This window comes from Perissodus microlepis, chromosome 16 (genome assembly GCF_051167445.1).
Source record: "Perissodus microlepis isolate ML-2025 ecotype Zambia chromosome 16, ASM5116744v1, whole genome shotgun sequence".
Classification (NCBI taxonomy): Eukaryota; Metazoa; Chordata; class Actinopteri; order Cichliformes; family Cichlidae; genus Perissodus; species Perissodus microlepis.
In genome coordinates this window covers 34,729,118-34,756,990 of record NC_140476.1, presented here as the reverse complement: position 1 = coordinate 34,756,990, position 27,873 = coordinate 34,729,118, and the positions used below count along the sequence as shown (strand labels likewise).

The 27,873-nt window shown below is 42.1% G+C and overlaps 1 protein-coding gene and 1 pseudogene across 1 annotated transcript in view; one reads left to right on the top strand and one right to left on the bottom strand.

Moving 5' to 3' along the window:
• Positions 1–24,711, top strand: part of LOC146371305 (protein NLRC3-like) — a 36,145-nt gene extending 11,434 nt beyond the window's left edge. The window contains exons 8-11 of the mRNA XM_084907808.1: positions 10,933–11,106; positions 13,482–13,655; positions 21,157–21,330; positions 24,528–24,711. Of these exons, the coding sequence (XP_084763934.1) occupies positions 10,933–11,106; positions 13,482–13,655; positions 21,157–21,330; positions 24,528–24,711 (706 nt within the window). The remainder of the gene's footprint in view (positions 1–10,932; positions 11,107–13,481; positions 13,656–21,156; positions 21,331–24,527) is intronic.
• LOC146371306 (uncharacterized) lies at positions 323–2,197 on the bottom strand (annotated as a pseudogene).
• Positions 24,712–27,873: the final 3,162 nt, after the last annotated feature.

The following is a 27,873-nucleotide window of genomic DNA, read 5'->3' as shown; positions in this document are numbered from 1 at the left end:
ACGGCCGGCCCGGGATGCTGCGGCTGGGGCTGTGCAGTGCAGGCAGTCAGTTTGGGTAAAGGCAGCGAGATACAATCTTTAGCAACACTCTCTATCTCCTCAATCTTTTCTAGTCTTTTCTTTCTTTCTTCCCCTTCCATTTCCACCGTCACAGGAAAAGACTTTAACACACTAATGGAATTCATTTTACTCCCAGCAGCATTCAGAGCTGCTGGGGTGGGTAGTGGAGTGGAGGCTGCTGTAGGTAGGTGAGGTAGATGATTGAACTGAAGACTGCTTAGCTATAGACTGGGTGGCTGCCTGAGTTACAGGCTTGGCGGTCTCACAGTCCCTAAGTAAACAAACAGATGGAGTGGAAAATGAAAAATTGTCCTTATGACTCACCACAGCCGGCTGTTGTGAAGTCCGGGAATCCGGCTGCGGTGAAGAGCGCCAGCGGCGCGAGCATCGCTTCTTTGATGGTGCCGGGGCCGGCGTGTCAGGCTGCGGTTCCATCAGCTGGTCGGGCTGGAAAGCAGACTACCACGATCGGGTAGAGAGAGTCTATTAGACGAGCGTAATCTGCTGCAGCTGGCAGAGGAGGACGAGCGGCAGGTGTGGCTGTCTCTAGTGCAGAAACACTTCCGGGTTTGCAGTCTCCTCAGCGAACCAAAACATCCGGAAGCTCACACGGAAAAACCCAAAACACCACACGGAAAATATAAATATAAACATAAACTAAAATACATGAGCCCTGGGTCCCTAGACCCAGGCCATGACATATACACTAACGTACAGAAGTGAATGGGAAAATGAATTAATAGTTTCAAATGTAGAAATAGTTCTCAGTTTATTTACAGAGTTTAATACAGTTCATGAGGAAATGAGAAATGTTCAAAACAGCGGCTGAGAAGAAATCTGCTTCACAAAGTTGGATCCAATTCCAATAGTTTGTGATGCACTTGAGATGATGAGATGAGCCTTTATTTGTCAGTTGCAGGTCTTTTGCCCACAACTGAGATGACAGACCTTGCCGACCGTACATACAATACAAACATCACATTGGGGAGACAGGTCAGGCTAGGTAGCGAGGAAAAAAACATCGAAATGTGTAACACAAAAGGATAATACAGGAATGCACAGATATCAACACACCATAGCACAATAAACACAGACAGCAACATGGGAAAGAGTTCCAGTGTTTACATCTGATCTGGGACCGCTGCAATCTTTCAACTGCGCCTCCAGCTGACCCGATGTCCACATCAGAGGGGAGGTAAGCGTTGGAGGTGGCGTTGGATAGGGAGGGTGATGCGTCAGTGAGTGCTTATCAGTATCAGTATATGTATGTGTGTGCGTGTCCAGAGTTCAGCTGAGACAGTGTCCTTCACCCTGCCAGGCTAAGTAAACAGTCTTCCAGCCAACCCAGGTGGCCTTGCATGGAATGGGAAGGAACAGACTAAACACAGTCGTTATCAGGGAGTTTTTGTTCAGCCCCAGCCTTGAGCCCACAGCTGGCGCCGAAGGGGTAGCCGCATTATGATGGTAATTTTTCTTTTGCAAACAACTGATGAGAATTTCAAGCTGTTTTTAACACTCCGACACTGGTCTCTCCATCTCCCGTTAATAGCTGCGAGTTTCTCCGTGATGTTATTAGCCGTCGATTCTGTGGTCTTGTCACTCTTTTGCTCACAGAGCAGATTCTGAGACCTCACGACCGCAGCCAACTGATCCGAGAAGTAGCTTCCGCCCAGAGATGTTGTTCTGAGTTGATTCTTTCCTGATGTAATCCAACATACATACACTCAAAGGTGTTATTCTGAGCCTTCACTGCAGCCGTTAGCGCCTCCAAGCTCTTATCCATGCTGCACTCACTGAGCCCTTTCTGAGAAGCCGCACCTCGTCCCATCGTTTCAATTCCAGCGGGCAGTCTTGGGGGTGTTTGAACAGCCGGTTCCGCTTTCTTAATTCTCCGATAAGCCAGGGCCAAGCCAGCTCCGATCAGCAAGAACCCTGTTATCATGGTTCCGAATAGGTAGATATCTTCAGCGTCCTTGATTGACAGTCACGCCAGGAACACGATCCTCCATTCCTGCCACCCGTCCATCGTGTATCCGGCAGGGAAAGTCCCTCCAGGGCACTCGGGCTCTCCCGAGCTCAGACTTCTCGTTGAGAAAAGGGTGTCAATAGCATTCAGAGACCAGTTGATCAAATCCATAATTCTCTTTTAGGTTTTAGAGAACAGACTGTGAGAGAGTGTTCCAGGGAAAGTAATACAAAAACACGAGACTAGACAAGGACATAAGAACTAGCAGGGAAGATAAGGGAGAGGAGAAAAAGTGCGTCCGCCTCCTCCGAGAGCCAAAGAAAGAATGCAGCATGAGCAGTTCACGGCCTAACCTGTTAAGGTTCAGAAATTGAGGAAGGAGAGTAAAAACAACCATGGTCCAGAAGAGCTTGGTCAAATGATTGACTTTAATGAAATACACGCGTGGGGGGACCAGCGCCGTACGCAGACAGCGCTGATCTCCGACTAATCAAAGCATAAGCAGATATTTTATACCATCAGGGTTTGAATTTAATGACGCCCCTTCAACGTCACAGATACACTTCATAGGTTCCAAGACCACAATGACTTTTAACACAGTTTAAAAAGAACATTATCTCTATCTTCATGGCAGATGTTTCCTGTCAACCTTTTGACTGCCGCTTCTCCGAAACCACAGACCATGCTCTGCAGTGAGATAGCACTTCTGCACGCCCGCAGTTGCAAGAAAACATGATTAACCTCTAACCTATAAATGAGTGTATCTACTATGTGTGTGTGTGTGTGTGTGTGTCACGACCTCACTCGACACTCTGTGTCACCTCTCACCTACTAACGCTCGCAGTCAAACAGAGGCCACTCTCAAATGTGTTAGTAGTTTACCTTAGAACTGAAGAAGCTTCTCGGATGAGAGGTGAAACGTCTTCAAGTAACTTAAAGAAGTCCAGACGCTTTTCTTTGCAAGCTCCTTTGACTGTTAGTAGTTTACTAAAACTATATGTGTAATATATTGAATAAATGTTTTAATCAAGAACCACTACTAGAAGCTTAATAAAAGAATATAAAAGTATAAAAGATAATAATGAACAACCTGGTTATTCAAATAGCATCATCCAAACAGCTCCTCAGAATAACCTGCACTTACACTCTGCTTTTAGTTTCACTTTTGCAAAAGCACACTCTGCAAACCTGCAGTTTCCTGTCAAGACTTTGCACAGAGTGTACTCAGAATCAACAGAATCAGCCCATACACACTTAAGATTATAACAAGCATTCAAAAGCATTTAAGATTATAGATTCAACTCAACAGTTTAAAGTGGTTATAACTGCACCTGTAATAAAGGCTAATTGGGTGCCAATATGTTTAAACATCTGAATGCAATATCAATGCTGTAGATTATATTATTAATGCAATGGTAATGATGATGATTATTAACAATAGCAGCAAAATAATTTCCCTGATCTCCACAAACCCCACAGAGACTGTCAGTCTGGACTTTCCTTTTTACCTGTTGGCTGTCAGTGAGATTTCAGAGCAATCAGAGACTGTGGATCTGTGTATGAAGTATAATTCACGTGCAGTTGTAGAATGAATGGATTAACCCTAACCTGAGAAACATGGTACGCCCCGGCTCTGCTAGGCGACAGGGGAGGTAACATGAATGAGCCCAGAGACAGGAAGGTCAGATAAAAAAGAAAAACAAAAGGTTTATTACCACAACTGAAAATGTTACTGAAACAACTCACTAGGCAATGAGGTGATTTAAACAAACAAAAAAACTTATCTATAGACATTGACAGACCACGTGACTTTCTCGCATTGCTTTGTGGGTACCCATGGCAACAAAATCAAAACACTGCATCTAGCGCTAGCTTTTCCAGCACCAGCAATCATTAATTCTGCGGTTTTAATCCCTACTTGCATTTTATTTGCCCCAAAAACAGTTATGTACAATACGAGCATACAGAATAGAGTAAGGACGTTAGCGTGCTGCCCAACTTTCAACACGCAGCAAATAAACTTCAGATCCCTGCAACAAGCCCAGGCCCAGTTTACTTTGGTGATTTGGACTATTCCATCTCACAGCTGTTGTTTTTTTCCTTTATCTCCTGTACAGGCAAACGCATCTATTTGTCGTTTCAGGTTGTAGTATTACACAACATTTTCAGATACAATAGAAATAAAATAAGTGTTTCGTAATTTATTCAATTATTGTCTTTATTTATAACTGGCATTATTGTTTCATTCTATTATAGAATCTTACGGGAAAGAGGCAAAATTGTAAAAATCCATCATGCTTTATTAGCTGCTTCGGTAAAAAACAAATCAACAATACAACAACAACAAAAAAAAACATTTCAAAACAACATACTGGAAAACAGATATTCATCACTTGATTGCTTCAATACAACACTTGGGCACATATATGCGGGACGTTTCGTGGCTGTTTTGATCTCGCTCTTTCTCTTCACCGATCAGATCTGGCTGTGGTAGCAGCTTTAAACTCAGTATGACCCAGGCTGATAGAGGGGCCCAGTCTGGATCACATTCCTGCATTTTGTAGGATGGTTTTCCTACAAAACACAACCAACATTAGCCTGCAAAGCCACAGTGAACAAAGCAGCATAGCAACGAATTCAATTCAAATCAATATAAGACTTACTTGTAACCTACATCAACAATTATGTTATGATAAATTACGTAATAACTAACAGAAGACTGACCTTTGTGGGAATGCTTGGAGCAGACTAACATGTGAGCTGGAGTGTTCTGGGACGTTATATTTGGTCTTCCAATGGCTGCAATCCAGGCCATCCGTCAGCTCTTTGTTACTTCGGAAACATGGCTCGAACAATTTTTCTTCAACGACGTAATCCGATAACAACCGATCTCTTTACCCGTCGGCTTCCCGTGGCTGTCATGCAACCGGCTATTGCAGTTAATAGAACAGCTTCTTGCCATTATTTGTGCTTCTTTTTATCGCTGTGTGACTGTTTTCATGTGAAAGCCTGCGTGCACTAGTACTGCTTGCCACTCGTTCCCACAATCTTTTGCAGTTTTACCCCTGAATGACGTCACATTTTCAATCTCTATTCAAATAACACAAGAACACTAATAGACCGCTAATTATCTCACAGGCAGCAACTCAAAAACAAAGGTTCAAAAGGCAGCAGTACAAAGGCAGAGGCAGGAGGGACAGTCTACACCAGGGGTCTCAAACTCGCAGGCCATTTGTGGCCCACGTCACCTCTACTTGCGGCCCTCATATTGGTGTGAAGAATTTTTTTTTTAAATTATTATATGAAAAATGATTTAATACGACGGCAGAGTGTTACAGGCCTGGGCGTTTTAAGACTGTAGCCTCATGGGCGGTGTAGTCCGTGCTGCAGGCAGAACGTGTGGGACCGCCCCTCCCGCTGTGTGTGTGTGAGCGTGAGGGAGGGAGAAAAAGGGGAAAAGTACGAGGTGCTACCGAGCAGAAACGGGAGATGGAAGCATGTAAATAACCACTGCAGCCCAAAAGAGTGCCTGACGAGCCCAGTAAGCTATTAAGACTCGAATGTACACTGTGTTCGTGTTTTCCTCCGAAACAATAAAGTTCTGCTGGAGCAGCCTTTCAACGCCTCTTTCTGTCTCTCGCTAGCAAAGTTGACCCAGACAGTAAAGCTAGTTCCCGGCTACGAGCCAGACACAGAACCCAAAGTATTAGCCAGAGGTCTCCTTACCACGGTTCTGAGCCGCGGACCTGGCTGAGGTAACAAGAGAGTGCAAACATGTTGAGGGCTGTGTTAGTTCAGTGAGAGATTTATTTGGAAAGAAAACAGTTTTTAACCTTCAGTCAAAAACTAATGTGTACACTTATGCCTGCATTTTTATTTTGTTAAATACAAACAAACAAAAATACAAACACAACATTATAGCAAAAGTGCTGCCATGTGTCTGGCCAGAAAGAGCTGTTTATTTGGTAGTTCATTGAACGGCTTCAGATAGTAAGAGTGAGAAAAAAATACGTTCTTGTTTGCAGTTTTGTCTTGTTACACAATATTTTTAATTAAATAAAACAAACAAAACACTACATTTAGGAAATATTAGTGGGGGTTTTCATGTTTGTACTACTTGGACACTAAATTTGCCTCCAATGAGATGACGGTGCCAGAAGTGGCCCGCGGCTCATTTGAGTTTGAGACCGCTGCTCTAGAGAAAGAAAACTAGTCTCACCCTCTCTCCTAGTATGTAGGGTCAGCAAGAGCAATCACACAAAATGACAAAGGTCACAAGAAGATGTCAAGAAAAAAATAAACTTAGCAACACGCACAATGCAAACAATTCCTTGTGTATCTTCTAAAAATGTTGGGGAACTGTAATAAAAAGAACCATGTGTATTCTGCAGACATTACCAATAAGTTTGATGTGTCATATGGCCCTCTTCCTATTGGAAAAACAAAAGTTGTATCAAGATGGCCGACTTCTAAATGGCCACCATGGTCACCACCCATCTTGAGGAGTTTGCCCCCTCACATATACTAATGTGCCACAAACAGGACTTTAATATCACCAACCATTCCCATGTTATTACGGTGTATCCATATAAATGGCCCACCCTGTAGATCAAGAGTATACAACCCCACAGTGATACCATATCAATTTCGAGTCGGTCTGATTCTGCCTTCCAAAATAAATGCCTTTTCAAATTGCCCATATCTGACTTACTCTTGGAACTATTTAAATCAACAGTATACAGTACAATATATCAGTACAAGATGGCGCTGGAGTGACGGCAGCCTTTCCAAGTAGCTCTGCAACACCGCACCTTTTCTTAACTTTTAACTTTTTTTAGACTAGGCTTTCAAACTTTATTTCACCTTCCTCTAGTTACTCTACTTATACCTCTTAGATATAGCGATACAAGATGGATAATGCACTTTTTAAAACTTCTGGAACCAGCTCCTTCATCTATTCGAGAGCGGAGCTGCTGGCACTAAGAACAAAGGGACAGACCGGCATGCGACACAACATCCCGGCTGAGATAAAGAGGAGCTACAGAGGCTGCAAGGCTGGAGCGAGGAGAGCGGATCACCGGAGGCGATTCAAACCATCAATCCCGACAGTGAACTCGCTACAGAATAAAATGGACGAACTGTGTGCTCTGAACAACCACAGACTATACCGTGAGTGCAGCTTGTTTATCTTCACGGAGACGTGGCTAACCGAGCTAACGCCACAGGCTAACGTAGACCTATGCGGTTTCACATCCGTCACAACGCGCTCCATCCGGAGATGGACCTCAGAAAAGGAGGATGCTCTGAGAGACTGCTATGACACCACAGACTGGGATGTGCTTCTGAGCCCACATGGTGAGGACATAGAGGGGGCGACACACTGTCTGACGGACTACCTCAAGTTTTGTGTGGACATGGTCGCCCCTGCTAAGACGGTACGGTGTTACCCTAATAACAAACCGTGGGTAACACAGGAAGTCAAAGCTGTCCTCAACATAAAGAAGAAGGCTTTCAGGAGCAAAGTGAAGGAGGAGATGAAAGCAGCACAGCGGGAGGTGAAACGCTGCCTGAGGGAAGCAAAGGACACCTACAGCAGGAAGGTGGAGCAGAAGTTGGAGAGGAACAATATGAGGGAGGTCTGGAATGGTGTGAAAACCATCACAGGCCACAACACCAAGAAAAGCACAGTGGGGGGGACTGTGGAGAAGGCAAACGAACTCAACAACTTCTTCAACAGGTTTGACCAGCCCACAACCCCCCCACCCTCACCCTCACCTTTACTACAGAGCCCTCTCCCCACTCTCCTACCTCCCTCGCTTCCCCCCCTTCCTGACACTATGACACCCCCCTCCTCCAATCCCTCTCTCAACAGCAAGACATCTTCCCCCCCTCCTTCCAATCATCTCCCAGTGTCACAGTGGATCAGGTCAGGAGACAACTGAGGAAGCTTCGCCCCAGAAAGGCAGCAGGTCCAGACAAGGTGTGTCCTAGGATGCTAAAGGCGTGTGCTGCTGAACTTGGGGAGCCGCTACAACGAGTCTTCAACCTCAGCCTGCGACTGGGGAGAGTGCCCGCCCTCTGGAAGACATCCTGCATTGTCCCGGTCCCCAAAAGGAACCGGCCCAATGAGCTGAATGACTTCACTGGCACTGACGTCACATCTTATGAAGACTCTAGAGCGGCTCTTCCTCAACCTCCTCCGACCACAGGTACAACATGCCCAGGACCCACTACAGTTCGCATACAAGGCGGATGTCGGAGTGGAGGTTGCCATCCTGTACCTCCTACATAGAGCCCACTCACACCTGGATGGGGGAAAAGGCACGGTCAGGATCCTGTTTCTGGACTTTTCCAGTGCATTTAATACTATCCGGCCCTGTCTGCTCAAGGAAAAACTGAACAGGATGCAGGTGGACCCCTGCCTGGTGGCTTGGATCTCCGACTACCTCACCGACAGACCACAGTACGTCAGGCTGAAGGACATCACGTCTGACACTGTGGTCAGCAGCACAGGAGCACCACAGGGAACTGTGCTGTCCCCTCTTCTCTTCACTCTGTACACCTCTGACTTCTGCTATAACTCTGAATTATGCCATATTCAGAAGTTTGCAGATGACACGGCCATCATGGGGTGTATCTGGGATGACCAGGAAGAGGAGTACAGAAGTCTGGTGAGGAACTTTGTCGCATGGAGTCACACAAACCACCTGCAACTCAACACCTCAAAGACTAAGGAACTGGTTGTGGACTTCGGGAGGTCCAGAGAAGGTCCACTGCCGGTTCAGATAGAGGGGGAGGAGGTGGAGGTGGTCAACAAGTACAAGTACCTCGGGCTGTGGGTGGACAACAAACTGGACTGGTCATGCAACACAGAGCACCTGTATAAAAAAGCCCAAAGCCGACTGTACTTCCTCAGGAGGCTGAGGTCTTTTAACATCTGCAGGAAGCTCCTGAGGATGTTTTACCAGTCAGTGGTTGCTGGAGTACTTTTCTATGCTGTGGTGTGCTGGGGGAGCAGCACAGCAAAGAAGGACTCATCCAGGCTGGAGAAACTGATCAGGAAGGCGGGCTCTGTGGTCGGCATGAAGCTGGACACTCTGGTGACAGTGGCAGAGAAGAGGACCTTAAAGAAACTGATGGACATTATGAACAATGCCGGGCATCCTCTGCACACGGTCGTAAACAACCAGAGGAATCTGTTCAGTGACAGGTTGCTTCTCCCAAAGACAAGAACCAACAGACTTAAAAACTCCTTTGTCCCACACGCCATCAGACTGTTTAACTCCTCTCTGGAGGGGAGAGGGAGGGGAAACAGGAGGACAAAGGAGGGGGGAACAAGCAAGCTGTAGTGCCTCTTCACTTCACTGTGCAATACTTTTGTGCAATATTTTTGTTAATAGTCAACGGTGCAATAGACCTCAATACTTTAAATGTGCAATTCACTTGTATTTTTATTTTTATTTTTATTCCTATTTATTCTATTTATCCCCTTCGTATATTTTATTTATATATGTATCTGTATTTATATATGTGTATATATATATAATATTCTGCTCACGCTCTGTAACTTCGGTCGGTGCTGTGCTTTTGGAAACCGAATTTCCCAGAGGAACCTACCTGAGGGATTAATAAAGTTTTATCTTATCTTATCTTATACAACCCCAAAGTACAGTATACAGAGACAAAAGGCCTCAAGTTGTGAAAACTCTTCCCCTTCATCATCTTCCAAATCATCTCTCTCATCTAAAATCACCAGTATTCTCTGAGTAGAGAATTTTTTCACAGTCTTGAATGATAAGGATCCAAGTGGGTAAAGTTTATGTATTTGCTGTGTTCTCCCCAATTTGTAGCTGGGACAGAGTGTGAAAAACTCTCAAAATTACATCCAGTTTAGAAGAAAAACACTGACTGAAGTGTTTGTTTCATCATCCTTCACAACTCATCCACCAGGTGTCACAAACTGCAGCAGAACAGTACAAAGCTTGTCATACTGGATGGCTGCAACAACCAGAGTTTTACCTACCTTTGGTATTTCTTGACAGCATGAGCGTAAAATTTACTGAACAGAGTCGTCTTCTGTAATCTTTTCAGATTCAGATTCAGAACACTATTTATTTTCAAGGGGCAATTAGGATACTGACCTTGCCAACCGTACATACAATACACAAACATCACATTGGGAAGACAGGTCAGGCTAGGTAGCTGGCCGGTCAGCAGCTGAAACAGTGTCCTTCGCCCTGCCAGGTGAAGTAAACAGTCTTCCAGCCGTCCCAGGTGGCCTTGGTTCGGATGGGAAGGAACAGTCTAAACACCGTCTGTTATCAGGGTGAGATTTGTTATGTTCAGCTCCAGCCTTGAGACCACAGCTGGCGCCGGTATGTTAGCCGCATGAAATGATGGTGGTTTTCTTTAGTGTGATGTGCATGTCAATTTCACAGCTGATCTAACAGTCCGTCACTCGTCTCTCAATCTCCCGTTGGAGAGCCACGAGCTTCTCCGAGAGATTATCAGTTTTGCACTCAAAGAGCAAAGTCTGAGTGCTCACGGCAGCGTCGAACTTCTCCAACATCTTATCCATGCTGTGTTCAGTGAGCCCATTTTGAGAAGTCACGACCCGTCCCATTGTTTCAGTCACAGCGGGCATTTGTACTAAATGTACAAATGGATCTGAGAAGATTTCCAATCATGAGTCAGAAATTATGTTTGTGCTAGATTTACAGTTTGTTTTTATGTCTTCTGACTCAGAAGGTGGAGCAGGTGGAGCTTAAAAGGAGTAAGTCCTCATGTAGAAGGACAGGTGTGTTTTAATGAAGCTATTCAGTTAACCAATAATTGTATTGCATGCTGGCATTAAAAAATGTTTCATTTGACTGATTTAATTAATTTGTTTGTTTGTTTTCTTCCAGACTGAGTGGCTGTAACCTCTCAGAGAGAAGCTGTGATGCTCTGGCCTCAGTTCTCAACTCCCAGTCCTCTAGTCTGAAAGAGCTGGACCTGAGTAACAATGACCTGCGGGATTCAGGAGTGAAGCTTCTGTCTGCTGCACTGCAGAGTCCACATTGTACACTGGAAACTCTCAGGTCAGGATCCAAACATCCCCACTGCTGATCATTTAATGATATTATTGTATAAACAACCAAGCTTTATAGAATTGGCAGGTGAACTTTTCTTTATCTTTGGGTCGCTTAGGAGATTCTTAATTACTATCTGAAGATTTTTTACAGTCACATATTTTTTTTTAATGGTAAAACAGAATTATTGTTCAGTTCAATGAGCAGGTAGCTGTGAGATTTATAATAATGAGGTATATTTGTATTAAAGATGACTAAATTTGAACAGTAGCTGTGTGAGTTACTTTGTTTGCTCATGTGTGCTGATGTTGTGAGTAATTTAAGGCTGAAGTGAACTTGTAATGAGTTTAATAGAGTTTCTGAAGTAAGTGTGCTTGGAGATATTATGTGTTTACTAAAGTCCAGGAGCAGGAGGCTGTGTGTAGCATAGAGGAACCCAGACCTCAGCTTTGTCTCCTAGGTTTCTGTTGCTGCTGTTGCAGTATCCCCTCATTGTTTCATCACTAATACTGATACAGAAAACATATTCTTAGTATCATTAGATGCCGAAAGGTGTCATTCTACTAAGTGCAGAGACTGGTATTAATTTAAATAATTAACATTTTGTGATGTCTGAACGGTTTTTCCATGGCAAGTCACTAAATTAGAAATAGATTTCTAATTTGATCTTGTTTGAATACTAGCTACATTGGTGGGTGCTACAACAGCTACAGTTATTTGAATCATCTCTACTGAATTCTAACACTGAAATAAAAATGGTATCATTGGCTTGTTGTGGCTGTGATAGCTGCTACTAGGAGAGTTTATTTTCAGGATGTTATCAGAACGAGTGTAACTGGGACATCAAAGTTGTTGTTATCGTAGTGCCAAAACTTTGTCTCTATCCTGAAACTCTTCACTGAGTCCTCAGACTAAGTGTTCAGAGGTGAGCCCACCTACTGTTCCTCAGTAACAGGATTTTCATGAAACAGAGCAGAAATGAACTTCTTTTTCTCATCACTGCGTTCACAGTGAGCCACTTCTCTCTGCACAGTCTGTAACAAATCAAAGTGTTACTGAATGTTGCCATGTCCTATTAAAACTCAGAGCCATGCCTCCTACACCCACGTGGTTCAGTCACACAGTAACCGATTGTAAATAATTAGGGGTGCACATAAGTGGTCCGCAGGTGTGCAGATCTGTCAGAAGGATTACGAACCGCATTCCGTATTCTCGGAAAAGTGGTATAAAAGGCAGTGTTTTTGTCCACTAGAGTGGGATTTTCACGGCATATTCTGCACCACATCTCTGTGCTTTCATCATTTGTTTGAAGCCAGCTCACCTCCTGCAACCACTTTTCCAATAATACGTGCTTTTTTTACGGTTCGGACTCCTTCTGACATTTCTTTGGAGTTGGAGGAACACCAAATTAATTGCTTAAAGGAGCTTCTTCGACATCTTTAAGAGTTCTAAATAAATGTCTGTCCTCCTCCAGAAAATCTTATGTACGCAAACGCGTGTTGCAACTTCTTATCTGGTGCGTGTCTTTTATTTTGAAAGCGCATGCACACCTGCAGACCACTTATGTTCATCCCTGTAAATAATGTTTGTGTTGTGCACATCGTACAGGTCCTTTTAGGATTTCATGCCAGAGACAGGCAATGGACATGTTTAGCCTAGCTTAGTACAAGGACTGGACACAGTGGAAACGGCTCTGGATCAAAACGTGAAAACAAATCTGAAGTAAAGTTTTATTGAAGTGAACTGTGGTGGTGCCTGACAGGAAAAAGAGGAATGTTAAGACTTATTGTAAATATAATTATAAGTATAAAAAGGAACAACTAAAATGATCCAGCTAAAAAAATGAAATCAGTTCTGTTTCAGTTCATGAGCTCTGTTTTTTTTTTCTTTACAGTTCCAACCTTTTATAGTGAAATGAGCTGCTCATTTCTCTTTACATGACCTGCAAAAAACAATAGAGAGCACATCAGGCTGAACATGGAAAGAAAGCATCACAGTCCAGCATCACTGAAGCTTTAAAGTCTCTTAATGTGACATGACCATTCAAACAGCAGCCGCTTTCTAAAACATCAGATATGTATCGGATTCAGTACCACATATGAAAGTGACCTGGGTCGGATTTGACAATATCGGAAAACACGACTTTATCAAGTCTTTGTCATGTTTTTATGATAAATGTACGACTTTAATGTGAAATATTCAGAGTTTTTTCTCTTGTTGTGTTTGTTTGAAGCTGCTTCCTGTTGGCTTCAGCTGTTTGGAGTTTCCATTTTCTAAACTTCTACATTCTGAACCTTCTTCAGCTCTGAACACATGATGAAACACTAAATGAATTCAAGCACTCACTTTGTCTGATAAACTTACATCTTTCATTCTTTATACAGATTGAAGGACTGTGGTTTGTCAGAGATCAGCTGCGATTATCTGACAGCAGCACTGAAGTCCAACCCCTCCCATCTGAGAGAGCTAGACCTGTACAACAAGAACCTGCAGGATCCAGGAGTGGAGCAGCTGTGTGTTGTTCTGGAGAATCCACGAAGTCGATTTGAAACTCTGAGGTCAGTTACCATGTTTTAGTTGTGCTGAGATGGATATGATGTGGGTCGGTAGGTCCACAGACACCTCTATACAGGAAGTCTTGTTCTACTCTTTGTAGAACTTCTGATCCCTGACCCTCTGAGTCTGACTCGGGCAGCCTGACACACTTGATGTCCATTTCTTCCCTGCTTGTCCTGATACAAATAAACATGAGTGTATTTTGCAGGTGAAATGTTATCAGTCACACCTGTTAGTGAAGCTCTCTTCTAGATTGTAGTGCTTGTTAAAATAGGATGGTTTTAGAAGCCTGGACCACAGACTCCAACGAAAGATATTACTTGGAAAGGTCAAAGTAACCTATTAGAGGTGTTTGCACTAACTTAGAGTACTACTCACATTTAAATCTTTATTGTTTCACAAAGGGTTACAAAGTGAATGTACGCAGAGAGGTTGGTGGTGAGACGGGACCGGTACTTCCAGCACATGTGAGTGAAGTTGCCCCCCCCCCCACCTTCTTCAAATCCAACAAAAGTGCTATCAAACGTTTGTGCTGGTTTGTGTGGCAAAAATTTTCATTTGTGCTGCTATCATTTTAAAGATATTCAAGAAAATTTCTAGAGGTCATCAGAGGTCAACCAGCCCCCCCCCCCCCCCCCCATTATTTAAATCAAGCAAAACTGGTATCATTCAACTGTACTACGTTTGTCAAACGTTTGTGCTACGTTTGTGCTGGTTTGTGCTGCAAAAATTTTCGTTTGTGCCGCTTTCATTTTAAAGATATTGATAAAAATTTCTAGAGGTCATCAGAGGTCAACCAGCCCCCCCACATTAATGGAATCGAACAAAATTGATGTCAAACGTTTGTGCTACGTTTGTGCTGGTTTGTGCTGCAAAAATTTTCGTTTGTGCCGCTATCATTTTAAAGATATTGATAAAATTCAGTTATATCATATCATATATCATAAAATATCAGTTTATAATTAGATAAGGTGTTTTGAGCCAATAAGCTGGTTGTGGATCACTGACTACCATGTTTCTTAACATTACCTTACTCCATCTAGTGTGCTACCAGCAGTGTATATGCTAAAATGCTAATGGTTGTTAAAACATTAACCTAATAATATGTGAACTGTAGCTTTTAAGTCAAATGCTAATATTAACAAAAGTGCTGTCATTTGTATGTGGGCTGTCATGAGCAAGTTGTATAAAATTAACATACACAGGAGTGCACTTCAGTGATTCAGCAAATCTGAGCTCAAAGGCTCCAAACAGCCTGCAGAACTGTGAATCTCAGGTAACTGTCAATGTTACCTGAAAGGGCCAAACTTTATTTTTTGCAAGAGTCAAACTTCTGTAGCCATGGTCACAATGGGCTATTAAATGAGTGGGCTATTAAACACGTGTGGGATTGACACAGACACAGATTTATCTCAACAGAGCCTGGATTTATCTACAAGTATTTTGATGATGAGCTATGAACATTGACTACATTCATTTTTATACCGATCAAATGAATTTTGAACTAGATCTTGTTAAGGATAAACTGGTACAACTCTGTGTTTGGTTTGTGATCACCAGGGGGCGCTATCATACAGATTCTTCTTCTGAGAGAAAAAAACAAGAGTTGAAGAAAACATGTGCTAGCTATCTTATTTGCATTTTTAAGCTAGATTCCATGAGCAACAGCAATCATCAACACTTCAATTCACTACGTCAAAACAGTGTATCAAAGTAAGTAATTTTATGTCCACTTAAAGATGTAGAATTACAGTTATAACATAATTATAGCAGTAATATACAACATTTTTAATTTTTGCTTGACAGATGCCAAAGAAATCAGTGGTGGACAAAATTGCAGTATTTGAAGTCCTTCGTGCTTCTAAAGAAGCAGTCATAAAAAATGGAAAAGTTTCAACTCCAAGTGATGACATATGGCAAAATCTATGCAAACAACTTGGTGAAAAGATGACACCAAAAGCTCTTTACACTTTTGTTAAATTAAACAGACACAATGTATGGGCTGCTCTGGATTACAGTGATGAAGAGAGACTGACTGACACAGACAGCAGTGACAATGATAATGATTTTGAACAAAGCAGCTCTCCTTTTCAAAACAAAGTGCAAGACTTTCAATGTGGAGCTCCCATTTGAACAGTGGATACATATGATTCCACATAAAGTCACATACAAAAAGAATACTTTCAAGAAAAGGGAATACACCATTTTGAAGCCAGGTACATGGACTCATGTTGTAAACCAGTACTGACACCATTACTTTTAAACGAGCCAAGGTGTACCCCAGAACTGTATCTTCTTTTATTAAAATCAGAGGCTTTTGCAAAGAGTATAGTGGCCAGCTGTACATTACATGTGAAAAGGAACCTGAAAATCACTGCCCAATGGTGCTGAAGTGTGTAATGGCAAACACAGATGAATCCATGCACACTGGCTTTTCTAAGAGAGCCATGTCCAGAAGTCTGAGGGCAGAAGTAGCAAAAGAACTTGTGAAGGCAGACTGCAGCCCCATGTGTGGAGAGCATCAGAGGCAGCAAAGCTGATGGACTTCAGAGCCAAGCCATCTACCAAATTTGACAACTCTGCGCAAAGCCAAATACGAACAAAATCAACTAGAAGTTGCTCATAAAAACCCAATACTGTCTCTCCACTCATTAAAATACAGTTCCCCTCACAGTGGAAGCATTTGGGACATTGGATTAGACAAGTTCTTCTGTCACTACTGGAGTCACACTCAAATGCTGATGTACAAGACTGAAAAGCACCCCATAGTCGCCTTTGATGCGACTGGCTCAGTTGTAAAAAAGCTTCTCAGGCCTAATGGTTTGTCTGGAAATATCTTCCTGTATCAAGGTGTGTTAACAGGAAGGGACAACTCTCACGTCCCAGTGGTGCAAATGTTGTCAGAGAGACATGATGTCCAGGCAATCACAAGATGGTTATCGGAATGGATTCGTGCTGGAGCACCAATCCCAAAGGAGGCCATCTGTGATTTCTCCTCAGCTTTACTTGGTGCTTTAGTTAAGGCTTTAACACATCATTCAGATTTGAAGAGCTACATTAATGAATGCTTTGGTGTCTTGCTTCGGAAAAAATCCTACAAACTACCACCATGTTTCATCAGAGTGGATGTGGCACACTTCATCAAAATGATTTGCCAGTGGGACTGTTTGAGAAAAAAGCCTCATCGGGTGAGGGAACTTGTCAAGTCCCAATCCTTGGAAGAAGCAAAGGTCCTAATACGCAGCATTGCTATTGTGGCATTAAGTGAGACAGAAGGCTGTGACAGTTTTGGAAACCCCATTATGTCAGAAGTGTCCAAATCAAATCTGAAAAGAAAAATTGCAGATGAGACTATGTCTGTTTCTGATGACAAGGAAGAAGAAGACATTAGATGGGATCCATGCACAGAAATAAACACTGACTTAAGGCAGTGGGTGGCAGATATTTGTGAGGGGAGCAGGTGCCATGCTGAAGTTCATGGTGATCGAGACAATATGCACTATCTACCTGAGCTCGTCCCACACCTAATTAGATTGGGAGGATACCTACCACTCTGGACTGGAGTAATGGTTCCCCTATTTCAGAGCGAAAAGCTCACTGCAACTTCAGCTAATGTTGAAGCAGAGTTCAAGAACATTAAACATGGTCTGTTCAAGCATGAAAATCTCCCTATAAGGATAGATAAATTCATCGCACGTCATCTTGGTTTCATTGAAGGGAACATGCGGATCTGTTCTGCAAAAAAATACGAAAAGAAGCAGAGGTTGCCAGACAGGATGGTACAGTGAAGCGTCAGGATCCACACAAAGCCTCTGTGGAGCAGGAAGTGGATGATAACCCCTCTCAGGAGCCCAAAATTGTCACAGACATGGACATTGAAGAAACAGCAGCTTTGGAAAACTGGAGAGGCCTTGCAGTTCCACCAAAGAAGAGGAAATTGACCTCATACCTCTCCCCTTTCCTGAGTGGCTCCACTCAGATCCAGCTGTGAAAAAGAAAAAAGTAAAGCTAGGGCTGTTAAAAAATGGAAATAATCAACAACCAGTAAAACTTGGCAAAGGACAATACTGTGTCATGAACACCTGTGCCTTTGATGCCTTCTGTCAAAGTCTGTGCTGCGCTTACTGTGACAGTCGTACTGCTCAAAACATGTTGAATAGTTCAGAGGAGAATAAAGTATTCCAGCTTGTGAAATCCCTTGCTTCAAAGGGTGTCACTCAACATGCCTATTCATTGAGGGCAGAGGTGCTGAGCTCAATATTCTGCCCTGTTCAGTTGAAGACTGGTGTTCATCGTGTTGATGCACAGTGCCATGTGTCCACAGTAATTCAAAAAACAATGACAGAAAATCCAAGTGTTCACTTCACAAGACAGTGTTCCTCCCAGTACTGCAAACTTTACACACCAAACACAAGGCAAATACCTTTTGTTTCCATTGATCTGTCAGTCCTCTCAGCTTCTGGCATAGCTCACCTTCAGTCTGCTGTTGAACAAGGGCTCAACCTTCCAGCATCGCCATGCCTAAGACCAATCGAAAGTCCTGATGCATCTCCAACAGCATTTAAAACAGATTCATCAGGAAAGCAACTTTGCACAGGGACTGTTTGTCACAGTTTCACCCTGAGAGAGCTTGTATGGATTGACACAGACCTTGGAAAATGCTCTACAGAAACTCTGGAGCACAGTTTTCACAGTCCAAAAAGGTTTTTGCTTACTGAATTCCCATCCACTCTGCTACTTCAAGGAGAGAAATTCACACTGCAAGCAGTCATTGCATTTCAGGAGGGCCCAACACCAGAAACACTCGGGCATTATATGACATTCTGTAACAGGACCCCGTACATCTGGGAGATGTATGATGACCTAAGAAAGGATGTAACCATAGCATCTGAAAACACCAGCGTATGTCCGCACGCTGTGCTCTACACAAAGGAATGATGGAAAGATTTCATGAAAGAAAGTCCTTTTCTAGTTTGTGAGTTAGATGGTGGAAATAGCTGTTATTTTTCAGTTATTGTATTAGACTTGTGAGGCTCAGACACTTCCATGTATTTACCTTTTCTAACAGGAAACATATATACTACATTGTTCTCGTAGTTTTGTATTTTGTTACCAGCAAATAAAGTTTTTTCTCCAACAGAATGCATTAATTATTTTAAATGCTATATTTAACCTAGTTTTTAAATAAGTTATAGCAGTTTGATTACTAGGTTTAAGAGTGTGATCATGAGAAAAAATATCCAATGCTGGTTAATATCTCTCAATTTCTTTACAGTAAAGAAAGTGGCTGGTTGAGCTTTAGAAACTTTTGGTAATATCTTTAAAATGATAGCGGCACAAACGACAATTTTTGCAGCACAAACCAGCACAAACATAGCACAAACGTTTGACATCAATTTTGTTCGATTCCATTAATGTGGGGGGGCTGGTTGACCTCTGATGACCTCAAGAATTTTTTATCAATATCTTTAAAATGATAGCAGCACAAACGAAAATTTTTGCAGCACAAACGTAGCACAAACGTTTGACATCAAATTTGTTTGATTTGGGTAATGTGGGGGAGCTTGTTGACCTTTTGACCTTTACATTTTCATTAATATCTTTAAAACAGAAGCAGCACAAACGACAATTTTAGCAGCACAAACCAGCACAAACTTAGTACAGTTGAATGATACCAGTTTTGTTTGATTCCATTAAGGTGGGGGGGCTGGTTGACCTCTGATGACCTCTAGAAATTTTCTTGAATATCTTCAAAATGATAGCAGCACAAACGAAAATTTTTGCAGCACAAACCAGCACAAACGTAGCACAAACGTAGCACAAACGTAGCACAAACGTAGCACAAACGTTTGACATCAAATTTGTTGGATTTGAAGAAGGTGGGGGGGGGGCAACTTCACTCACATTTCCAGCACTGTAGATGTGTTCCAGCTCAGTGTTGATTGAAATAATCCGGAGAGCAGTATTCTGTGATTAATGTCACATCTTCTTGAAGTTATAATCCCAGGGAAAACTGTCAGTCTGATATCTAGTCAACCAATCAGGTGTTTACATCATATTCACTGATATTCAGCCCCACTTTATTATCAGTCTCTCTCTCTTTCACATCTGAATAATCTTCACTTCATATTTCAGTCAGTTCAGGTTTCATTAGCACAGGGGTGTCCAAACTTTTTTCACTGAGGGCTACATTCATAAAAATAAAGGAGGGGCTGGGCCACTTACTAGAAATGAATCCAAACACCTTTTTCTTTAAACTCTTTGTTAGTCACAGTATACTCAATACAATCCTCTTTTTCACTAAGTCACAAACATTCAGAGATCAGCGTGTCCTGTGTGTTCTCTCATTCACTCACACTCACTCTCATATGGCTGAAGTCTGTACAGAGGCTACCTAATCACACCTTGGCTCGTTTGATTAGGTAGAGGATCAACAGGGGGTTCATGACCCCCTTGGCGGACTCTCCCATAGGGCTTAAATCTGGGACTCTCCACCATTTGACCCCATAAATAAAGAAGCTTCTCGGAATGAGAGGTGAAATGTCTTCAAGAAACTTAAAGAAGTCCAGATGCCTTTTCTAAGCTCTTTAGATGACTGAGAACCTTCACAGACACGTCATCAGTGGGACTCTCAGAGCTACCAGCCCCTTCCTAAAATCACAAAGCTCTGCATTGAAATCAATGATATCAATGCTGGAACCAAATGAGTCCAAGTCTTCTGCTGATTCAGCATCACATTCATCTTTTGTCCTTGTTCTGCATCCCCACCATGGACTTCATTCCTTTCCAAGCCAGCCTTGAGTGTCCTTTATTCAGCTCATCCTCTGCTTTACTTTAGACCTGATTTTAGCTGCTTTATTTCTCTTTGAACAAGTTTATGTGCCCCAATCTTTTTCTTCTCTCCCTCATAACAAGACAGCTTCTTCTAACTGAGAACATGTTTGAGTGATTTTACTAATCTAGGGCTGCTTATTGGGGAAAACAGTTTCTGTTTTCAAAGTAATCCCCATTTTTCCCAGGAACATAGATCAGGTGGGAACAACTAAAATAAAATTTAAAAAAACAACTAAACCAAAGAAGTAATGACTGCTGACATCTGAAAAGTCTAAGTAATCATCAGCACTCACTTTGTTCAATACTGAATACATTGCAGCAGAAATTGTCCACATTTCTGAAATATTTCTGGGTGTAACTGTCACCAAAGTGCCATCTAGATCTGGCCTGTGGTTGTTATCTAATTGATAATCATCAATTCTACTAAAACAAATACAAAATAAAGAAATTTGACACATTTTGTTGATACCAAAAACACACTGAACAATTCAGTGTTGTTTTACTGCTGTTCTCTCTTCACTTCTTCTCCTCTGTTCTCCACATGTTGCTCTGCATAAGTGCTCAGTTTCCTGACAAAAACAAGATTAAATATTGCTAAATATAATAGTATCTCATTACACTTCAACATAAGTGTTTTATTTTTGTAATTGTTTATCTGTTATTTTTCAGACTGAGTCACTGTGACCTGTCAGAGAGAAGCTGTGAAGCTCTGTCCTCAGGTCTCAGCTCTCAGACCTCTAATCTGAGACAGCTGGACCTGAGTAACAATAACCTGAAGGATTCAGGCGTGAAGCTTCTGTCTGAAGGACTGAAGAGTCCACACTGTACACTGGAAACTCTCAGGTGAGATCAAGCATTGTTTTTTTTTCTTCAACTGACAGATTTGGCAAATCAATAATAAGGCAGTCCTCTAATAAGAGGAGATGTGGAGGTCTTCTGAAGGGCAACATACTCTTATGTTGAAAATTTCTAAAACAGGAAGTAGTTCCTGGGAACTGCTTCCTTTGTTATTGTCTAAGTAGAAATCTGATGGTGAAAACAGTGATGAGTTTGCAGAGGTGAATCCACAGCACACAACACAACAATGCTGTGCGTGCTGAAAGCAGACTTCTCACAGATTCTGAGACTGCAGGTTTCATCATTGTCCAACCAAAATTCACTATACCAGCAGCAAATGAACGTCCAAAACTACGCTTCACTCTGAAAAACAGATGAACAGGGGGATCCACACTTTTTGTTTACATCTTTTTTGTGGGGTCTGTACACTTGTCCTGTCTGTTCACCTGCTGTTTTAGCTGTTTGGTGGTTGTTGAGATGGTTTTGTGAACTTTTAGCTGAGATTCTGACATTTCTGTAGATACCACATATCTAATTACTTTGTATAGCATGAATGGCCATAAGGAGGTTTTTAACAGTAAGAAAAGTTGTAAAACTTAAGAAAATATAGTTAAAAGTCCAAAACCTTTTACGTCTGGTCGCTTGTGGTAAGGAGCAGATCAAACGAGTAAAGAATTACATTATAATTATAAATGGCTTCAACAGCACATTCAGGTCTGTGAGACTCATTCAGACACTGAGCCGTGGCTCTGTGCTATATGCACATATTTCTGCATCTATGCCATTCAAACACACTTTGTATATAGTTTATTTTATGTAGTATTCAATACTGAACTGTACATTTAGTCTTTTAAAGGCAGCAATTTTTATTCAGTGTTTTCATAAAAGCCTTATTTTTATCCATTTACAACTATTAGGAAGAACACACGTGAGGTTTAAGACCTGGACAAGTTTGAAACCCTTTGTTTGCATTTAAGTACAGCTCCCTGTTTCTCTGTGTACCTGGTCTATACCACTACACTTGCTGTCTATGGAACATTTCCGTCTTCTTTCACATAATGGTATGATCCCAGTCTGTCTCTTAAAGTGTTTGGCCACATGGTTTGCTCATCAGAATAAAATCTCAGCCGTGCTCACATTGATTATCAGCAAGCCTGAAAATTCATCAATATTTGACATATCAAATTATCTCAAGGGCTGGATTTGGCCCATGGGCCATATGTTTGAGACCCCTGGTTTACACAGTTTAGCATCGAATGTTCTAGTGAGTTAGTTCCAAGCTAACTAGCAGACCAGCTAACTGCTGCCACAAGCTGCAACTGCGTCTTTCTAACAAGAGCGTCAGACACTCAGACTGGTTTTCTTTGTGGATGATGATGTATTTTCACACTGATCCTTCATGCTGATGCTGCCATCCACCCACTGCTCCTGGATTCCTCATCATCATCTCCATCAGCCCTCACAATACTCCACCTTCATCAGCTTCATGTTCAGGAGCCTGGATGGACAGTAATTCTTTCCATGGGTTATGGTGGGATATTGAGAGCTGAAGTCAAACAGCAGTGAGAAATGAAAGACTGATTTCTATTTAGTCTTGTGATGTGCAGCTTTGTTCAGAGCATTAAGGCCCAGCAAAGATTACTGAGGTCATAGAGTCACTGATGAAACCTGTGTGCTTATAGAAACTGAAACCAGATGAACCAGAATAGAAGGACATTATTGGTGACATTATCCTGGAACAGTTTAAAGTGAACATGTCAAAGATCTATACCTGTCTCCATGTTTCTGTCCCCGCCCCTTTCTTTCTGTCCTGGGTCATGTGAGCGCTGCAGTAGTATTAGGCCCACCATCAATGCTCCCATTGGCTGAGACGCATAATGACGCCCACTGATAAACATCCCTCCTGTGACCCATGGCTTTTATATTCAGAGCCAGTGAGCACTTTCACAATAATCATGATTTTAAAAACTGTGATTAAAATAATTGCTGACGTTAATCAATTAACGAGTTAACGAGATAATAACAGGTTAAGTTGCCCTAATAATTAGACTTTGATGACAAACTGATGTGATCTCCATGTTTCCTTTGTTGGACTGTGGGCGAGTGTCAGAACTGAATGTACTGAGTAACATGTAGAGTTTAAATATGTGTCAGTTCCAGTTTTAGAGCTCTAAAGTGCAGCTATCATGTTAGGAATATGTTAGGAATAGACAGTAACACTGAGCACACTGAGGTCAAATCTTTATTTTACCACTCGCTGCATTCTTGATGTTCATGAATTCAGCAGGTTCATGATTGTCTGCAGCATTAATCTCATATTTCCATCTAAAGTGTTGAATTTGACTGTTTGATGTTCTTTATGATCTCTGGGACCAGTTCCTCTGTAGGCTGAGCTCAGTCCATCCATTTAGTGAAATGATGTTTAAAGGTCTCCTTGTTCTGTGAGCGTGCACAGATCCTGAAGCAGAAAGCCTGGGTTAACAGAGAAATGATCATCACTGTGATGATGCTCATCATCTCTGACTGGGATTTGAGGTTTTGTCAAAGCAGCAAAGAAAGCCTGGCTATGTTGGACTTGTTGTGGCAGCAGCTCCCAGTTTGAGTTCAGGAGACAGACACCCTCTCTACTTTGAAGATCAGCGTCAAACTTTCCTTTTTGATAAAGCTTATAGTTAGAGCTGGATCAGGTGACCCTGAACCATCCCTTAGTTATGCTGCTATAGGCTCAGGCTGTTGGTGGACTTCCCATGATGCTCTGCTTTCTTCTCCCCTCTTTTCACTCCTGATGCTTTTATATGTCACTACTGCATGTCCTTAACTTTTGTCTTCTCTCTCCTTAGTTTGTGTTTTGTTCTTGTCTCTCTGAGCTCATCTCTTCTCTTTCCCCTCACCCTGCAACCAGTCATGGTAGATGCTCCTCCTGGAGCCTGTTTTCACTGGGAGGATCTTTGTGTCAAAGGGAGTTCTTCTTCCCACCATCACCAAGTGCTGCTCACAGTGGATTGTCTGATGGTTGGGGCTTTCTCTCTAATATTGAAGGCTGTTACCTTACACTGTTAAACAGCTTGAGATGACTGTTGTTGTCTGTTGGGAACTGTCACTTATAAATGAAGATACATTGAATGGATGTAAATGGATAGATGTTATTGTGACAAAGAGAAAACGGTTGTTGACAGATAGATTGTTGTTTTGTGTGTCTGCAGGCTGTCAGGCTGTCTGATCACAGAGGAAGGCTGTACTTCTCTGGCCTCAGCTCTGAGCTCCAACCCCTCCCATCTGAGAGAGCTGGACCTGAGCTACAATCATCCAGGAGACTCAGGAATGAAGCTGCTGTCGGCTGGACTGAAGGATCCAGGTTGGACTCTCAGGTATGGAGAGAATGTCTGATAGAGGAGGAAGAGCTGGAAACATTTCCTGTGTTCTTCACTCACTTCCTGTTTGTTTCCTGTAGATGACACATGAACAATCACACATGCAGGAATATTTTCAGGGACAGACACACTAGTCTAGCTGGATAGTACATGGATATTTATGTAGGGGTCTCCAAGGAGTCTGTTTGCAGGAACATTAATGATAACTGATAAGTCATGTTGAGAGTTTCATTAAAAGTAGACCTACAGTTAGGTCCATAAATATTTGGACAGAGACAACATTTTGTAACATTACATGCACTTTATTGGGTCACAGGTGTACCTGAGATAGTGGCCACTGTGTACCTAATAAGTGTCAGCAATGTGTATGTTTCCCATGCTGTATGTCCACAGTCACAGTGACAGTCAGTGACACTGACAGACTTTCAATTCAATTCAATTCAATTTTATTTATATAGCGCCAAATCACAACAAAAGTCGCCTCAAGGCGCTTCATAGATACAGAGAAAAACCCAACAATCATATGACCCCCTATGAGCAAGCACTTTGCTGACAGTGGGAAGGAAAAACTCCCTTTTAACAGGAAGAAACCTCCGGCAGAACCAGGCTCAGGGAGGGGCGGCCATCTGCTGCGACCGGTTGGGGTGAGAGACGGATGAAACAAGGCTGTGAATCATTTCAGTCTGTGTGTGTGACAAAGAGGCAGACAGGAGCAGCTAACATTTGGAAATGTTACCCATATTCTATCGCGATATTTCATTTTCTTATTGTTGCCTAACATTATACCGGTATTACCGTGAATGGTATAATGTGGCCCAGCCCTAGGTGCACTCAAATTTTTTAACCGCATCGCTTAACACCGCAGTTTTACATGTGCACTTTTTGGTGGGGGAAATTGCTGTCCATACAGACAATATTGATTTGCAAATGATTAACAAACAATCTTATCAACACAAAGTTCTTTATTTGGAGCACATTTCTACAAGAAAGACAAGTTACTGAAAAAGTGCTTGTGCTTAAAGTGCTTTGGCACTCTTTGGCAATATTGTAGACAATGTTTAACTTAATCATCACATCGGCTCCTCTGACGACCTGTTTACTGCTGCGTGCCGCTGAAAGGCAGTGGGGAGAGGGGACACTTGGGCTGTGCATTTATCGCAACATATAATGTGTTTTCTGGATACACTGTGATTTTTCAGTGTTCACAGATTGATGGCTCCATGTCAGAGCACTGGCTATGAATTTCACATGGATCAGGCCTTAACAAAAAAGTTATCAATCGTTCTTTTCATCTTTTATTACCCACAGCTTCATCCACTTCTGTCGGGCCTAGGTTGCTCAGTAGGGCTGGGTATCATCACTGATTTCTGTAATCCATTTGATTCGATTCAATTTTGCCTCAGACAGTCAGAAATATTTAATTCTCCTTCTGTTATTTGACAACAATAACAGAAAAATATGTACTTGAGCACACATTTATTGTGAATTCAGCTGTGAATGTAGAATTTGTCAGAATACATCATGGTCACACAAATCCTTAGCAGAGCAAAGTGGCCTACTTAGCATTAGCTGCTCAAGTTGTAGAAAGCAAGGCAAAACAGTATTAGCATTAGCTACTACTGGCAGCCTACTTAGCATAAACTCTTCACATCGTTATAACGCAAGAGAAAAGTGTCACTCATGGCAGCCTATTTATCATTAACTTCTCACATCATTATGACACAAGAGAAAAGGGTAATGGCGTTAGCTACTAATGCTTATTTACCTCAAATTAGCTTCAGCTGCTCACATTGTTATAAGGAAAGAGAAAACGGTATTAGCATTAGCTGCTAATAATTATTCACCCCTAATTAGAATAAGCCGCTAATGGCAGCATATTTAGCATTAACTCCTCACATCATTGTAACCCAAGGGAAGAGAGTATTAGCAATAGCTACTATCGTTGTTAAAAAGTAAGAGAAAACAGTGTTAGCATTATTCAATAATGCTAACTCGCATTAATTTAGCATTAGCTATTAACAACAGCCTACTTAGCATTAGCCGCTCACGTTGTTAAAAAGTAAGGGAAAACAGTGTTAACATTAACGCATAATGCTAATTCACATCAAATTAGCATTAGTTAATAACGGCAGCCTGCTTAGCATTAGTTGCTCACATCGTTATAAAGCAAAGAAAAATTATATAAGCATTAGGAGCTAATGCTTATTCAACTAAAATTAGACATAGTTGCTAATGGCGGCCTACTTATCATTAGCTGCTCACATTTTTATAATGCAAGGGAAAATAGTGTTGTGTTATCATTAGCTACTCACATTGTTACAAAGCCAGGGAAAACAGTGTTAGCATTAGCGCATGATACTAATTCACGTCAAAGTAGCATTCGTTAATAACGGCAGCCTACTTAGCATTAACTGCTCACTAATATAATGCTAATCCACATCAAATTAGCATTAGCTGCTAACATCAGCCTACTTAGCACTAGCTGCTCACATTGTTAAAAGGAAAGGGAATATACTATTAGCATTAGCTGGTAATAATTATTCACCCCTAATTAGAATTAGCCACTAATGGCAGCCTACTTAGCATTAACTCCTCACATCATTATAATGCAGGGGAAAAGATTTAGCATCATCGATAATGCAAATTCACATCAAATTAGCATTGGTTAATTACGGTAGACTTCGTATCATTAGCTGCTGTCATTCTTACAAAGCAAAGGAAAACGGCCTACTTAGCATTAGCTGCTCAAATTGTTATAAATCAATGTGAGCAGTGTTAGGTGCCAATGGTTATTCACCTAAAATTAGCATTAGCCACTAATGGTAGCCTATTTAGCATTAACTTCTTTGGGAGGACCTCTTTCTGTGACTGACTAGAGGATTCAAACCAATCAGATGACAATATTCACATGACTCCCACTCCTTGAAGTGCATTTCAAGGAGTGGGAGTGGGGCGATCGTGGCTCAGGAGTTGGCAGTTTGCCTTGTAATCGGAAGGTTGCCGGTTCGAGCCCCGGCTCCGACAGTCTCGGTCATTGGGTTAGCTGCTCACATTTTTATAATTGCCCAAGGACAAGACACTTCACCCGTTGCCTACTGGTGGTGGTCAGAGGGCCCGGTGGCGCCAGTGTCCGGTGGCGCCAGTGTCCGGCAGCCTCGCCTCTGTCATTGCGCCCCAG